General features: G+C 44.4%; 1 protein-coding gene across 2 annotated transcripts in view; it reads left to right on the top strand.

Moving 5' to 3' along the window:
* Nucleotides 1–1172: 1172 nt before the first annotated feature.
* Nucleotides 1173–16826, top strand: part of LOC308148615 (tumor necrosis factor alpha-induced protein 2-like) — a 16712-nt gene continuing 1058 nt past the window's right edge. Inside the window, exons 1-12 of one of the 2 annotated variants that reach the window (XM_080522103.1) lie at nucleotides 1173–1191; nucleotides 2392–2649; nucleotides 3211–3922; nucleotides 6542–6647; nucleotides 7361–7483; nucleotides 9442–9536; nucleotides 10374–10466; nucleotides 10541–10667; nucleotides 13455–13574; nucleotides 13920–14075; nucleotides 15699–15820; nucleotides 16823–16826. The exon at nucleotides 16823–16826 is cut by the window's right edge and continues 1058 nt beyond it. In XM_080522103.1, coding sequence (XP_080378229.1) covers nucleotides 2451–2649; nucleotides 3211–3922; nucleotides 6542–6647; nucleotides 7361–7483; nucleotides 9442–9536; nucleotides 10374–10466; nucleotides 10541–10667; nucleotides 13455–13574; nucleotides 13920–14075; nucleotides 15699–15820; nucleotides 16823–16826 — 1857 coding nt within the window. In that variant the 5' untranslated portion in view covers nucleotides 1173–1191; nucleotides 2392–2450. Of the gene's footprint in view, nucleotides 1192–2391; nucleotides 2650–3207; nucleotides 3923–6541; nucleotides 6648–7360; nucleotides 7484–9441; nucleotides 9537–10373; nucleotides 10467–10540; nucleotides 10668–13454; nucleotides 13575–13919; nucleotides 14076–15698; nucleotides 15821–16822 lie in introns of both variants that reach the window. The other variant, XM_080522102.1, reaches the window with a different exon arrangement.

Below are 16826 nucleotides of genomic sequence, written 5' to 3'. Positions count from 1 at the left end.
CTTCCTTCGGCCACCTTATTATACCCGCAGGGTACCTGATCACTGGCAGGGCGTAGCTGTTTATTGCCCTGGACTTGTTCTTGGCTTCTTAGGACTTGCCTCACTCGCTGGAGGTATTTGGCCGTTGCCGCTTTCCTTGTTGCCTGTTCAAGGTTGCCATTTGCCTGTGGTATTCCCAGGTACTTGTAACTGTCCTCAATGTCTGCTATTGTTCCTTCTGGGAGTGAGAGCCCTTCAGTGTGGATATATATATATATATATATATATATCAAAAACTGCTGATCTTCATAAAAAGGTCCACTGGTGGATTTGATCAAATAAAGACTCGGTACGTTTGGTGAGGATCCAGACCACAATAATTGTTTCAATAGAAATTTTAATTGTGAAATATATTGTTTTATCTTGTGCTCTTTTAAATAACAAAATACAATTATGTGAACTGAATTAATGAATATAGGCCATTGATCTGGTTGTGATATGTGTGTAACCCTAACCCTAACCCTAACCTAACCTAACCTAACCCTAACCCTAACCTAACCCTAACCCTAACCTAACCCTAACCTAACCCTAACCTAACCTAACCTAACCCTACAGGGTTAACCCTGGCTAAAGAAAGGCTCCAGAAACATGGAGTTGGATGCTGTTACAATAACAATAATAATAATAATAATAATAATAAGAGGATTTTTGTCAAGCCGTCTTTCTCAGCACTCAACGACAATCAAAGTTTTACAACTCAGACTTGAGAGGTTTCATGAATATCACTGTGTTGATTTGAGCTTGTAAATGAGTCGTGGAGACGGAAGAGGATCTTCACTTTTCTTTTGTCCCTCGGCTGCTGTTGATTCACTTGTTTGACTGAATTTGTCCAAGATGTCCCAACAACGCTTGTCGTCACTGTGGAGGACTTTTCTGCCTCCAAACCACAACCCAGCACACGAGAGAGAGAGTGTGTGTGTGTGTGTGTGTGTGTGTGTGTGTGTGTGTGTGTGTGTGTGTGTGTGTGTGTGTGTGTGTGTGTGTGTGTGTGTGTGTGTGTGTGTGTGTGTGTGTGTGTGTGTGTGTGTGTGTGTGTGTGTGTGTGTGTGCGCTTGGACTTTCCACTGAGTCATGCAAAGTGGGCGGAGCTTCTCGCTATATAAAGCCTCCCTTCCCTCCAGCGCTGAGCAGCTGAAGTGTCTCTATGAGAGGGTGAGTAACTTGTGAAAGGTTCTGAGAGGTTCTGAGGGGTTCTGAAAGGTTCTGAGAGGTTCTAAAATGCTCTGAAATGCTCTGCATGTCTCCACGTGTTCCTACTAAAAGCCTCCACTCCTTCAGTCCTCTGGGATTCTTTCTCAATGTGCTTTTCCACAATCTGTCTTCACTGTTCGTCTTTGTCTTTCAAGCCTCTGAGACTCGCTTCGTCGGTTCTGGGTTGAGAATAGAGCTTTAACTAGCCCTAGCTGCATGTTCTACTGATGATGATGATGATGAAGAGCAGTGGATCATCCAGACTACCGAGTCTCTGGTAACTCAGTCACGTCTGAGTTCGTCTGCAGATCCTTTTATTTTCTCATGTTTTCCCAAACTATCCTTTTGTGGCTCTTTGCTTTATTTGTGCGGTTTTGTTAGATTTCTCAATCTAGAAGTGAGTTTTGCATCTATTTGTTGTACCTGGAGGTTCTGATGAGGCTTTTGAGCCTCTGGGCTCCTTTAGTGACGAGGTTTCAGTTCAGTTCAGAACTTCAGACCATCAAAGTCAAACGCTGTTTTTAAAGTCACCAGTGTTCAGTAGAGATGATCGATCAACGTGTTATTGATCAGAACCCTCCGGAGTCTTGGTTGGGATGATTGGCTCAACCTCTAGTTAGATTTGAACCAATAGGATGTTTCATCACCAAACTAGCCTCTCGGCAGCGTTTCTGTTAATCTTTCATCTTGTGGTTTTCCTCATGTTGCTGTTCTGGTTCTGACATTCAGCTTCAAGCTGCAGTTTGGTTCCTTTCACCTCAAACCACTGCTTCTGGTTTTCTCCTTTGATCTCTTCACACTCTGCTTCTGCTGGTTGTCTTCCGGTTGACCTTTCCTCCTTCCAGTCATCTTTTCTGCATCGGTTCATTTTCTATCATGTTGTTTTGTTGTTCCTCATCTTGGTCTTTGGACACGAGGGTCATTTTCTGTTCCTCACATCCTTTTTGTGTTTCATTGTGATCGTTTCGTTGTTGTTTGATGATTTTCCAACTTAGACGAGACGTTTTTCTTGTTTCTCATCTGATGATGAGAGATTCTGTGTCTCAGTCCCGTCTTGGTGGTTCGTCTCTACGTTTGTCTTCAGAAGGAGGTTCTTCTGCCTCATTAGAGTCGTTCTGGTGTAGAACGTCTCCTGACATGTGGGTGGATGTTCCCCTGCAGGTGTAGCTCCTCCTCCTCCTCCATCGTTCTCAGCTTCTCCGCCCCGTCACTCAGCCGACATGAGGATCCGCTCGCAGTCCGACACGCCGTCACTGGAGCACCTGAACCTCCAGCCGGTCCGGGGGGCCCGGTCCGCAGGAGGGAGGTTCTTCAGAGGCTTTCAGAAGCTGTTGAGGAGTCCCACCAATCAGGGTGGAGCTCACGATGGAGCCCACACCTCCACCCAGGAAGGGCCTCAGGTCACTCCTCCACCCAAAGGTCAGCAGCATTTTTCAAAATAAGATTCTCAACTGAAAGAAGAACAAATGTTAATTCTGCTATTTGCAATGTTTTTTGCTTGTATTGATTATTTATTTTGACTTGTTTTTTTTGCTGATTTGGATTTATTTACTCATCTAGAGACATTTATTTACATGTGAATAAGAACTTCCTGGTGTCCGGGTCACAAACACAGAAAACCAAGAAGAAGAGCAGGAAAACAAAGCAATCAGCAGAGGAAACACTGAGATCAGCCGGAGACTAACAGGATGAAAGACATCAAAGGCCTCAGTTTCATAAAGTGCATCAATTGTTGCACTTAATGGTATTTCGCATGTAAAGTAACACTTTGTTACATAAACTCTGAGTTTGTTCAACTTAATGTGGTCATGTTGCACATTTCAAACTTCCTAAAGCAAAAGTAAACAATGCAAACAAAACATGAAGTTTTCCCCTCCTGCTGGTTCCAGTCTCTCTCGTCCTTATGAAGCGTTTTGCAGAATGTGGTTTTTATTTGTTTGTTTGTTTGTTTGTTTGTTTGTTTGTTTGTCCTCTCAGCAGTTCCCACGTTTCAGCAGTGTCTGGAGGACCAGAGTTTCTGTGAGGCCGGCCGGCTGCTCATCGAGCGAGAGAACCTGCTGTACGGGGACACGGCGGCTCTGGAGGACCGGGTCCAGCTCTCTGGAGACCGAGCAGGTCTGGAGGACCGGGTCCAGCTCTCTGGAGACCGAGCAGGTCTGGAGGACCGGGTCCAGCTCTCTAGAGACCGAGCAGGTCTGGAGGACGCGGTCCTGCAGACGGTGCAGCAGAGTCTGTCCCTGGGTGGAGGCCAGGACGCCGCGCGGCGCGTCGCCCTACGGTCGGCCTTGAGGGCCATTGAGCAGGAGGAGCGGCAGGACCAGCTGTGGAGGCGGGGGGGGGCGACCCCCCCTCCCTGGAGGCCCAGCGGCTGGAGGAGGCTCCACGACGCCCGGCTGGCGGCCCTGGTGGAGGAGCGCATGGAGAGCCGGCGGACGCTGCCCCGCAGCCCTACGGCCACGCAGTCGTCCATCCAGCTGGACATCAGCAGCCTGGGCCTGCAGCTGCAGGAGGACCTGCTGCTGGTGGTGCAGCACCTGAAGGCCTGCTACCCTCCAGAGGACAACATCTGTCACCGCTACGCCGCGCGGTACCACCATACCTTCAGCCGCCGGCTGAGCCGCCTGCTGGACTTTGTTCTGGCCGACTCCGACTGCAGCTTCCTGCTGCGCTGGGTCAACCTGGAATACCCCAGGTGAGGAGCCTTGCCTTACCTGTAGAACCAGTACTACCCGGGTGAGGAGCCTTACCTTACCTGTAGAACCAGTACTACCCCGGTGAGGAGCCTTGCCTTACCTGTAGAACCAGTACTACCCGGGTGAGGAGCCTTACCTTACCTGTAGAACCAGTACTACCCCGGTGAGGAGCCTTGCCTTACCTGTAGAACCAGTACTACCCGGGTGAGGAGCCTTACCTTACCTGTAGAACCAGTACTACCCCTGTGAGGAGCCTTACCCGTCGTAGGGTCTCGGTGCTAAATGACCTTACAGCAGTAAAGCTGTTAGTTTCTCCCCTCAGAATAACAAACAAAAGGTAAAAACGGAGCAACAGGTTTTAATGTTGTTTTATTTATTGATCTGATCGGGACAAAACATGATGGAGGATTTGAAACAAATAAAAGTTGAACACAAACAGTAAACATGACAGACCGTCACTAACAAACAGTAAACATGACAGACCGTCACTAACAAACAGTAAACATCACAGACCGTCACTAACAAACAGTAAACATGACAGACCGTCACTAACAAACAGTAAACATGACAGACCGTCACTAACAAACAGTAAACATGACAGACCGTCACTAACAAACAGTAAACATGACAGACCGTCACTAACAAACAGTAAACATGACAGACCGTCACTAACAAACAGTAAACATGACAGACCGTCACTAACAAACAGTAAACATGACAGACCGTCACTAACAAACAGTAAACATGACAGACCGTCACTAACAAACAGTAAACATGACAGACCGTCACTAACAAACAGTAAACATGACAGACCGTCACTAACAAACAGTAAACATGACAGACCGTCACTAACAAACAGTAAACATGACAGGCCGTCACTAACAAACAGTAAACATGACAGGCCGTCACTAACAAACAGTAAACATGACAGACCGTCACTAACAAACAGTAAACATGACAGACCGTCACTAACAAACAGTAAACATGACAGACCGTCACTAACAAACAGTAAACATGACAGACCGTCACTAACAAACAGTAAACATGACAGACCGTCACTAACAAACAGTAAACATGACAGACCGTCACTAACAAACAGTAAACATGACAGACCGTCACTAACAAACAGTAAACATGACAGACCGTCACTAACAAACAGTAAACATGACAGACCGTCACTAACAAACAGTAAACATGACAGACCGTCACTAACAAACAGTAAACATGACAGACCGTCACTAACAAACAGTAAACATGACAGGCCGTCACTAACAAACAGTAAACATGACAGACCGTCACTAACAAACAGTAAACATGACAGACCGTCACTAACAAACAGTAAACATGACAGACCGTCACTAACAAACAGTAAACATGACAGACCGTCACTAACAAACAGTAAACATGACAGACCGTCACTAACAAACAGTAAACATGACAGACCGTCACTAACAAACAGTAAACATGACAGACCGTCACTAACAAACAGTAAACATGACAGACCGTCACTAACAAACAGTAAACATGACAGACCGTCACTAACAAACAGTAAACATGACAGACCGTCACTAACAAACAGTAAACATGACAGACCGTCACTAACAAACAGTAAACATGACAGACCGTCACTAACAAACAGTAAACATGACAGACCGTCACTAACAAACAGTAAACATGACAGGCCGTCACTAACAAACAGTAAACATGACAGGCCGTCACTAACAAACAGTAAACATGACAGACCGTCACTAACAAACAGTAAACATGACAGACCGTCACTAACAAACAGTAAACATGACAGACCGTCACTAACAAACAGTAAACATGACAGACCGTCACTAACAAACAGTAAACATGACAGACCGTCACTAACAAACAGTAAACATGACAGACCGTCACTAACAAACAGTAAACATGACAGACCGTCACTAACAAACAGTAAACATGACAGACCGTCACTAACAAACAGTAAACATGACAGACCGTCACTAACAAACAGTAAACATGACAGACCGTCACTAACAAACAGTAAACATGACAGGCCGTCACTAACAAACAGTAAACATGACAGACCGTCACTAACAAACAGTAAACATGACAGACCGTCACTAACAAACAGTAAACATGACAGACCGTCACTAACAAACAGTAAACATGACAGACCGTCACTAACAAACAGTAAACATGACAGACCGTCACTAACAAACAGTAAACATGACAGACCGTCACTAACAAACAGTAAACATGACAGACCGTCACTAACAAACAGTAAACATGACAGACCGTCACTAACAAACAGTAAACATGACAGACCTGCAGCAGGTCACATAAACAACATATGAAGGAACATAAAACTAAACAAGTCACATTTAAAGAAACGAGTTCAGGACGATTCACATGAAGATGTTTTTTATTCTTAGATTGTTTTTGTCCAAATGTTTTTCTGTAGTGATGAAAACAATAACGTGTTGGTTTTAGACACCACTCGGCACTCAAAGACACTTTACATTGCTTCATTCATTCATTCATTCATTCATTCATCCACTCATTCATCCACTCATTCACTCATTCACTCATTCACTCATTCACTCATTCACTCATTCTCCTCTCCCCTCCAGGATCCTTCAGGCGTTCACTGCTGAGCTCGACGCTGCAGGACTGGGGAAGCTGCTGACGGAGGAGCTGCTGGAGCCGCTGGAGGTGCAGTACCTGGACCAGCAGCAGGTCAGACCGGGGGGGGGGGGGGGGGTTAAAGGGTTAATCCTCTGACGTCACACTGAAGGGAAGTTAAAGGGTTAATCCTCTGACGTCACACTGAAGGGAAGTTAAAGGGTTAATCCTCTGACGTCACACTGAAGGGAAGGTAAAGGGTTAATCCGAGGATTAATTAGGAGTCAAATGTGACTGACTGAGGAACAATCCTGGAAGCAGCTGGAAATCCAAAATAGAAACACCTTTCAGAATAAAAGACTTGCAGGTCTCTTTGCTCTGGTTTGGCCTCACTTTGATCTTAATTTGACTCTTTCATTGACGGAGGCTGTTCAATTAGTTTTAAACTCATTTGATCCAGTTAATAGTGTTTAAACTCGTCCTCTGGTCATTTCTCAGTGTGGACTCGTTTAAATGTGATGATGTGAACATCACACACACACACACACACACACACACACACACACACACACACACACACACACACACACACACACACACACACACACACACACACACACACACACACACACACACACACAGGGTTTCCTCGACTAAACCAGCCAGCAGGTTCAGTTTAGAGTCTGTTGCCATGGTGACTGACCCTGAGCTTAATCCAGCTCGTTCTGGACAGGACAACTCAGAGTTTCCCTCATATCAGGGTTAACTAACTCTACGCTCTTCAAGTAGAAACTAAACGTTGGTGTATGTTGTTGTTGTTTGTTCAGAACGAAGTGACGACGTTCCTGAGTCGAGTCCTGGAGGAGGAGAAGAAGCGCTTCGCCCGGGGGGAGGAGCCGCTGACGGAGGACGGCTGCTACGTCAGTCCTGTGGCCTTCGACATCCTGCAGGTGAAGCCTGTTTGTCCTGAAAGAGTCCCAGTGGCAGCAATGTTTCACATTGTGTCTGGAGGATTCACCGCGGCTCCACCTTCCTCTGCTGACCGACGTCCTTCCAGCTGCTTTGTCTTCATGACTTCAGGACAACGAGTCTTCTGCTTCTGCAGAACATCAAAGTGTCAAACTGAACCTTCACTTGCTACTTTTAAAAAGAAACTTTGTTCCATTTTCATCTTTCTTCACATTTAAACTGCAGCCAGACTTTCACAATCGTTTCTTTTACAAGTGCAACGCTTTCTTTCTCGTCATCTTATGAAATGACATATACTTTTATTATTAGTGGTAGTAGTATTAATAAAGGGGCTCTTTGTTTACATTTGGTAACGTTAGTGAGGTTCTTTTGTTGTTCTGAGGATGAAACATGAGTATAAAGCTTGTTTACAGAGTGTAAAGCTTGTTTACAGAGTGTAAAGGTTGTTTACAGAGTGTAAAGCTTATTTACAGAGTGTAAAGGTTGTTTACAGAGTGTAAAGCTTGTTTACATAGTGTAAAGGTTGTTTACAGAGTGTAAAGCTTGTTTACAGAGTGTAAAGGTTGTTTACAGAATATAAAGCTTGTTTACAGAGTGTAAAGCTTGTTTACAGAGTGTAAAGGTTGTTTACAGAGTGTAAAGCTTGTTTACAGAGTTTAAAGGTTGTTTACAGAATGTAAAGGTTGTTTACAGAGTGTAAAGCTTGTTTACAGAGTGTAAAGGTTGTTTACCAGAATATAAAGCTTGTTTACAGAGTGTAAAGGTTGTTTACAGAGTGTAAAGCTTGTTTACAGAGTGTAAAGGTTGTTTACAGAGTGTAAAGCTTGTTTACAGAATATAAAGCTTGTTTACAGAGTGTAAAGGTTGTTTACAGAGTGTAAAGGTTGTTTACAGAGGAACATAAAGCTTGTTTACAGAGTGTAAAGGTTGTTTACAGAGTGTAAAGGTTGTTTACAGAGGAATATAAAGCTTGTTTACAGAGTGTGTAGCTTGTTTACGGAGGAATATAAAGCTTGTTTACATAGTGTAAAGGTTGTTTACAGAGGAATATAAAGCTTGTTTACAGAGTGTAAAGGTTGTTTACAGAGGAATATAAAGCTTGTTTACAGAGTGTAAAGGTTGTTTACAGAGTGTAAAGGTTGTTTACAGAGGAATATAAAGCTTGTTTACAGAGTGTAAAGGTTGTTTACAGAGGAATATAAAGCTTGTTTACAGAGTGTAAATGTTGTTTACAGAGGAATATAAAGCTTGTTTACAGAGTGTAAATGTTGTTTACAGAGGAATATAAAGCTTGTTTACAGAGTGTAAAGGTTGTTTACAGAGTGTAAAGGTTGTTTACAGAGGAATATAAAGCTTGTTTACAGAGTGTAAAGGTTGTTTACAGAGGAATATAAAGCTTGTTTACAGAGTGTAAATGTTGTTTACAGAGGAATATAAAGCTTGTTTACAGAGTGTAAAGCTTGTTTACAGAGGAATATAAAGCTTGTTTACAGAGTGTAAAGGTTGTTTACAGAGGAATATAAAGCTTGTTTACAGAGTGTAAAGGTTGTTTACAGAGGAATATAAAGGTTGTTTACAGAGGAATATAAAGCTTGTTTACAGAGTGTAAAGGTTGTTTACAGAGGAATATAAAGCTTGTTTACAGAGTGTAAATGTTGTTTACAGAGGAATATAAAGCTTGTTTACAGAGTGTAAATGTTGTTTACAGAGGAATATAAAGCTTGTTTACAGAGTGTAAAGGTTGTTTACAGAGGAATATAAAGCTTGTTTACAGAGTGTAAAGGTTGTTTACAGAGTGTAAAGGTTGTTTACAGAGGAATATAAAGCTTGTTTACAGAGTGTAAAGGTTGTTTACAGAGGAATATAAAGGTTGTTTACAGAGTGTAAAGGTTGTTTACAGAGTGTATAGCCTGTTAACAGAGGATCTTCCCTCCTGCAGCTGCTCCACGCCGCGGTGACGTCAGCAGAGCTTCTGGTCGGAGACCTGCTGAAAGCCCAGACCGTCTCCGGCCCCCTGGGGGGCTTCATGCAGAGGTAACCTCCACCTCCACCTCCACCTGCTACGTCACCACGGGTTGTTTGGTTCTACTTGAAACTCACTGGTTCCAGTTCTAGTTGAAACCTCACTGGTTCCACCTCTGCAGGTTCCAGTTGTAGTTGAAACTCACTGGTTCCAGTTCTAGTTGAAACCTCACTGGTTCCAGTTCTAGTTGAAACTCACTGGTTCCAGTTCTAGTTGAAACTCACTGGTTCCACCTCTGCAGGTTCCAGTTCTAGTTGAACCTCACTGGTTCCAGTTGTAGTTGAACCTCACTGGTTCCAGTTGTAGTTGAACCTCACTGGTTCCAGTTCTAGTTGAAACCTCACTGGTTCCAGTTCTAGTTGAACCTCACTGGTTCCAGTTGTAGTTGAACCTCACTGGTTCCAGTTCTAGTTGAAACCTCACTGGTTCCAGTTCTAGTTGAAACCTCACTGGTTCCAGTTGTAGTTGAACCTCACTGGTTCCAGTTCTAGTTGAACCTCACTGGTTCCAGTTGTAGTTGAACCTCACTGGTTCCAGTTCTAGTTGAAACCTCACTGGTTCCAGTTCTAGTTGAAACCTCACTGGTTCCAGTTCTAGTTGAACCTCACTGGTTCCAGTTCTAGTTGAACCTCACTGGTTCCAGTTCTAGTTGAAACCTCACTGGTTCCAGTTGTAGTTGATCCTCATGGTTCCACCTCTGCAGGTTCCAGTTCTAGTTGAAACTCACTGGTTCCAGTTCTAGTTGAAACTCACTGGTTCCAGTTCTAGTTGAAACCTCACTGGTTCCAGTTCTAGTTGAACCTCACTGGTTCCAGTTGTAGTTGATCCTCATGGTTCCACCTCTGCAGGTTCCAGAGTTTCCATGCAGACGTCATGAGGCAGAACCGGAGAAACAGCAGATCTCAGGTCAAAGCCAACCTCGGCTGCGTGGCTCAGTTCAGGTACGCAGGTTCCTCAGATTAGCAGATTATAATCCAGCTCTGCTCTCAGCTGACGGTCTGTGTTGGGTCTGCAGGGACGTCCTGGTCCAGGGGACACGTCTGGTGCCAGAGACGCTGCAGGAGGACAGCCTGGCGCTGCTGGAGGACATGAGACGATCTGCACAGGCGTTTCTCTTGGCTCCAGTTCACAAAGTGCTGAAGGTGAGAGTTCCACTTCCTGTTTCTGCTCAAAGACCATCAGAACCTGCAGTGTTGCAGCAGTTCTTCTTCTAATGAGTGTTTATATTTTGCTTTTTGTATATTTGAGGGGTTTGGAACAACGTTTACAGGAACTTATGGACGATCAGATGGTTCTGGACCCCTGAGCTCCGTTTGCACCACCACATCGTCAGTCGTCAGTAAATAAACCTGCTGAGACCCTCATGATCTAGTCTATTATCAGCTACAGCCTGCAGAGACCCTCATGATCTAGTCTATTATCAGCTACAGCCTGCTGAGACCCTCATGATCTAGTCTATTATCAGCTACAGCCTGCAGAGACCCTCATGATCTAGTCTATTATCAGCTACAGCCTGCAGAGACCCTCATGATCTAGTCTATTATCAGCTACAGCCTGCTGAGACCCTCATGATCTAGTCTATTATCAGCTACAGCCTGCTGAGACCCTCATGATCTAGTCTATTATCAGCTACAGCCTGCAGAGACCCTCATGATCTAGTCTATTATCAGCTACAGCCTGCTGAGACCCTCATGATCTAGTCTATTATCAGCTACAGCCTGCAGAGACCCTCATGATCTAGTCTATTATCAGCTACAGCCTGCTGAGACCCTCATGATCTAGTCTATTATCAGCTACAGCCTGCAGAGACCCTCATGATCTAGTCTATTATCAGCTACAGCCTGCTGAGACCCTCATGATCTAGTCTATTATCAGCTACAGCCTGCAGAGACCCTCATGATCTAGTCTATTATCAGCTACAGCCTGCTGAGACCCTCATGATCTAGTCTATTATCAGCTACAGCCTGCTGAGACCCTCATGATCTAGTCTATTATCAGCTACAGCCTGCTGAGACCCTCATGATCTAGTCTATTATCAGCTACAGCCTGCTGAGACCCTCATGATCTAGTCTATTATCAGCTACAGCCTGCTGAGACCCTCATGATCTAGTCTATTATCAGCTACAGACTGCAGAGACCCTCATGATCTAGTCTATTATCAGCTACAGACTGCAGAGACCCTCATGATCTAGTCTATTATCAGCTACAGCCTGCTGAGACCCTCATTATCTAGTCTATTATCAGCTACAGCCTGCAGAGCATTGAAGAACAGTGAATGAGTTCCACTGCACATTAAAAAAGCCTTTTGTTGTTTTGGATGTAAAAGATTTTCTATGTTAACAAGAAGTTCAAACTGCTCCTGGTTCTAATACCAGTTCTTCTAGTACCAGTTCTTCTAGTACCAGTTCTTCTAATACCAGTTTTTCTAGTACCAGTTCTTCTAATACCAGTTCTTCTAGTACCAGTTCTTCTAGTACCAGTTCTTCTAATACCAGTTCTTCTAGTACCAGTTCTTCTAGTACCAGCTCTTCTAACACCAGTTCTTCTAGTACCAGTTCTTCTAACACCAGTTCTTCTAGTACCAGTTCTTCTAGTACCAGTTCTTCTAACACCAGTTCTTCTAGTACCAGTTCTTCTAGTACCAGCTCTTCTAACACCAGTTCTTCTAGTACCAGTTCTTCTAGTACCAGCTCTTCTAACACCAGTTCTTCTAGTACCAGTTCTTCTAACACCAGTTCTTCTAGTACCAGTTCTTCTAGTACCAGTTCTTCTAATACCAGTTCTTCTAGTACCAGTTCTTCTAGTACCAGTTCTTCTAGTACCAGTTCTTCTAATACCAGTTTTTCTAGTACCAGTTCTTCTAATACCAGTTCTTCTAGTACCAGTTCTTCTAGTACCAGTTCTTCTAATACCAGTTCTTCTAGTACCAGTTCTTCTAGTACCAGCTCTTCTAACACCAGTTCTTCTAGTACCAGTTCTTCTAACACCAGTTCTTCTAGTACCAGTTCTTCTAGTACCAGTTCTTCTAACACCAGTTCTTCTAGTACCAGTTCTTCTAGTACCAGCTCTTCTAACACCAGTTCTTCTAGTACCAGTTCTTCTAGTACCAGCTCTTCTAACACCAGTTCTTCTAGTACCAGTTCTTCTAACACCAGTTCTTCTAGTACCAGTTCTTCTAGTACCAGTTCTTCTAATACCAGTTCTTCTAGTACCAGTTCTTCTAGTACCAGCTCTTCTAACACCAGTTCTTCTAGTACCAGTTCTTCTAACACCAGTTCTTCTAGTACCAGTTCTTCTAGTACCAGTTCTTCTAGTACCAGTTCTTCAGTCTGAGCAGGATTTGACCAAATCTCATCAAAACATTTGTAGAATTCCAAAAGCTTTAAAGACGTTTTTCTTCCTGGTCTATAATCGATGTAGTATAAATCCTAGTACTCTGGTTTATTCTACTTCTCTGCATCACGAAGCTGCATTTGTTCCCCAAAACACAACAAAGTACCTAAAGTCAGTCTTGTTGGTCTCTGATGGGGGGGGGGTCTCACTCTGTGTCTCCCTGGACAAACACTAAAGGAGGACTTGTGATGTCTCTGATGGGGGGGGGTCTCACTCTGTGTCTCCCTGGACGAACACTAAAGGAGGACTTGTGATGTCTCTGATGGGGGGGGTCTCACTCTGTGTCTCCCTGGACAAACACTACAGGAGGACTTGTGATGTCTCTGATGGGGGGGGGGGGTCTCACTCTGTGTCTCCCTGGACAAACACTAAAGGAGGACTTGTGATGTCTCTGATGGGGGGGGTCTCACTCTGTGTCTCCCTGGACAAACACTACAGGAGGACTTGTGATGTCTCTGATGGGGGGGGGGGGTCTCACTCTGTGTCTCCCTGGACAAACACTAAAGGAGGACTTGTGATGTCTCTATGTCAAACAGCCTCACTACCAGAAGTTGGGAACCAGCGACTGGCTGCACAAGAGACACTTCCACCAGCTGCTGGACGCCATCGAGGCCCAGGAGGACACTCTGCAGGGCTGCAGGACGTCCTGCCACCAGGTGACGCAGCAGACAGGGACACACCACTGTCTCCTGGAGACCCACTGTCTCCTGGAAGCCCACTGTCTCAGGAGACCCACTGTCTCCAGGAGACACACTGTCTCCAGAAGACCCACTGTCTTCCAGACACAGTGAGTCTCCATAAGACCCACTGTCTCCAGGAGACACACTGTCTCCAAGAGACCCACTGTCTTCCAGACACAGTGAGTCTCCATAAGACCCACTGTCTCCAGGAGACACACTGTCTCCAAGAGACCCACTGTCTCCTGGACACAGTAAGTATCCAGGAGACCCACTGTCTCCAGGAGACTCAGTGTCCCGTCCCTGTCCCCTGGTTGGTGTCAGGAGCTGGTGAGTCGTCTCCACCAGGAGGTGATGGAGGAATACGTCCGGAGGCTGCTGAGAGGAGACGTCAAGCTGAAGGACAAGCAGAAGCAAGTCCAGGCTCACGACACCGTGAAGGACGAGGCCGAGACGCTGCACACTCTGTTCTGCAAGATGGTGGGGATTCTTCTGCATGACTCAGCAGTTACTTCAAGTACTAGTTCATTCTGCATGACTCAGCAGTTACTTCAAGTACTAGTTCATTCTGCATGACTCAGCAGTTACTTCAAGTACTAGTTCATTCTACATGACTCAGCAGTTACTTCAAGTACTAGTTCATTCTGCATGACTCAGCAGTTACTTCAAGTACTAGTTCATTCTACATGACTCAGCAGTTTCTTCAAGTACTAGTTCATTCTGCATGACTCAGCAGTTACTTCAAGTACTAGTTCATTCTGCATGACTCAGCAGTTAATTCAAGTACTAGTTCATTCTACATGACTCAGCAGTTACTTCAGCAAGTACTAGTTCATTCTACATGACTCAGCAGTTACTTCAGCAAGTACTAGTTCATTCTACATGACTCAGCAGTTACTTCAAGTACTAGTTCATTCTGCATGACTCAGCAGTTACTTCAAGTACTAGTTCATTCTACATGACTCAGCAGTTACTTCAAGTACTAGTTCATTCTGCATGACTCAGCAGTTAATTCAAGTACTAGTTCATTCTACATGACTCAGCAGTTACTTCAGCAAGTACTAGTTCATTCTACATGACTCAGCAGTTACTTCAAGTACTAGTTCATTCTACATGACTCAGCAGTTTCTTCAAGTACTAGTTCATTCTGCATGACTCAGCAGTTACTTCAAGTACTAGTTCATTCTGCATGACTCAGCAGTTAATTCAAATACTAGTTCATTCTACATGACTCAGCAGTTACTTCAGCAAGTACTAGTTCATTCTACATGACTCAGCAGTTACTTCAGCAAGTACTAGTTCATTCTACATGACTCAGCAGTTACTTCAAGTACTAGTTCATTCTGCATGACTCAGCAGTTACTTCAAGTACTAGTTCATTCTGCATGACTCAGCAGTTTCTTCAAGTACTAGTTCATTCTGCATGACTCAGCAGTTTCTTCAAGTACTAGTTCATTCTGCATGACTCAGCAGTTACTTCAAGTACTAGTTCATTTTGCATGACTCAGCAGTTAATTCAAGTACTAGTTCATTCTACATGACTCAGCAGTTACTTCAGCAAGTACTAGTTCATTCTACATGACTCAGCAGTTACTTCAGCAAGTACTAGTTCATTCTACATGACTCAGCAGTTACTTCAAGTACTAGTTCATTCTGCATGACTCAGCAGTTACTTCAAGTACTAGTTCATTCTACATGACTCAGCAGTTACTTCAAGTACTAGTTCATTCTGCATGACTCAGCAGTTAATTCAAGTACTAGTTCATTCTACATGACTCAGCAGTTACTTCAGCAAGTACTAGTTCATTCTGCATGACTCAGCAGTTACTTCAAGTACTAGTTCATTCTACATGACTCAGCAGTTACTTCAAGTACTAGTTCATTCTGCATGACTCAGCAGTTACTTCAAGTACTAGTTCATTCTACATGACTCAGCAGTTACTTCAAGTACTAGTTCATTCTGCATGACTCAGCAGTTACTTCAACCAGCAGCTTCATTCCTGATCTGAACTCAAAGATCTCAGACTTCGACTATGAAAACACGTTTTCCTCTCAAACATTGTTGACGTCCGTCTGCACGGCGGCCATGTTGTGGGTTCCCAGGGATCGCAGGAGAACTGGTTGAAGGAACTTCTCAACAAGATTGCAGAGGTGCTGAAACTGCAGGACGTCCCGGCTCTGCAGGTCCAGGTCGTCTCCCTGGGGTCTGAGTACCCGGACTTCAGGTAAGCTGGACCTGAACCTCCTGGGGGGGGGGGGTGACCACCAGAGTTAGAATAAAGGTCCTCAGAGCCGTCAGGTGCTGGACATTAATACTGTTTATAGGCCTTCAGACCGGAGCAGCAGGACCTGCTCCAGGACCTGCTCCAGGACCTGCTCCAGGACCTGCTCCAGGACCTGCTCCAGGACCTGCTGCTCCTCAGACACACCTTGTGTTTTATTAGAAAGGCCAACATTTAGCAGGTTTCTTATCTCATCTCATCTCATCTCATGTGTTTGAACTTGAGTGACTGTCTGATTTAAAGTGACGGTTTAGTCTAGCGCCCCCACACTTCAATGGTGAGGACAGGAACTGCATGCAGGCCGGGAAGATTCACCCTCAAATATGAAGGAATAAAAACATCCTGACATGATCATGAGACCAAAACAAACTGGAAACAAACTGGAAACAAACTGGAAACAAACTGGAAACAAAAAGGAAACAAAAAGGAAACAAAAAGGAAACAAAAAGGAAACACATAGGAAAACATGGCATTTTACCAATATTTTAGACTGAAGAGGGGCTTCTGTCTGATGAGACATCTGTCTCATCCTGTCTCAACCCCCCCCACACACACACACACACACACTCAGCAGAGGAGGTAAGGCGTTTCCTTGCAGGAGGACGAGGATAAAGGAGAAGAAGAAGGAAGAGGAAGTTCAAATGTGCCTCAGATGTTTCCTGGAGTTCAGTAAATCACCGGGACGCAGTCGTCCTGTAGTTTGTGCTGAGAGACAGAAGAATTATTCTTATTGTTGTTATTAGAACCGTGGAGGTCCTGAACTGCTGCTGCTGAAGAGACAGACGGTTTGACATCCGTCCACACATTGTCCCCGTATCAATGACGCATAAAGAACAGTTGGTTGTTAAAAACAGGATTTGTTCCATTTTTCCTCTTGAAAGTTTCTGTTTCTTGTTTTGATTTCACCTTTTCCTTCCATCTTTTCTTTCCATGTCCGTCCTGCAGTGAG

This window comes from Blennius ocellaris (genome assembly GCF_963422515.1).
Source record: "Blennius ocellaris genome assembly, contig: SCAFFOLD_76, whole genome shotgun sequence".
NCBI classification, from domain to species: Eukaryota; Metazoa; Chordata; class Actinopteri; order Blenniiformes; family Blenniidae; genus Blennius; species Blennius ocellaris.
Note: the sequence above shows the minus strand (reverse complement) of the source record. Positions and strands in the feature narration are given on the sequence as shown.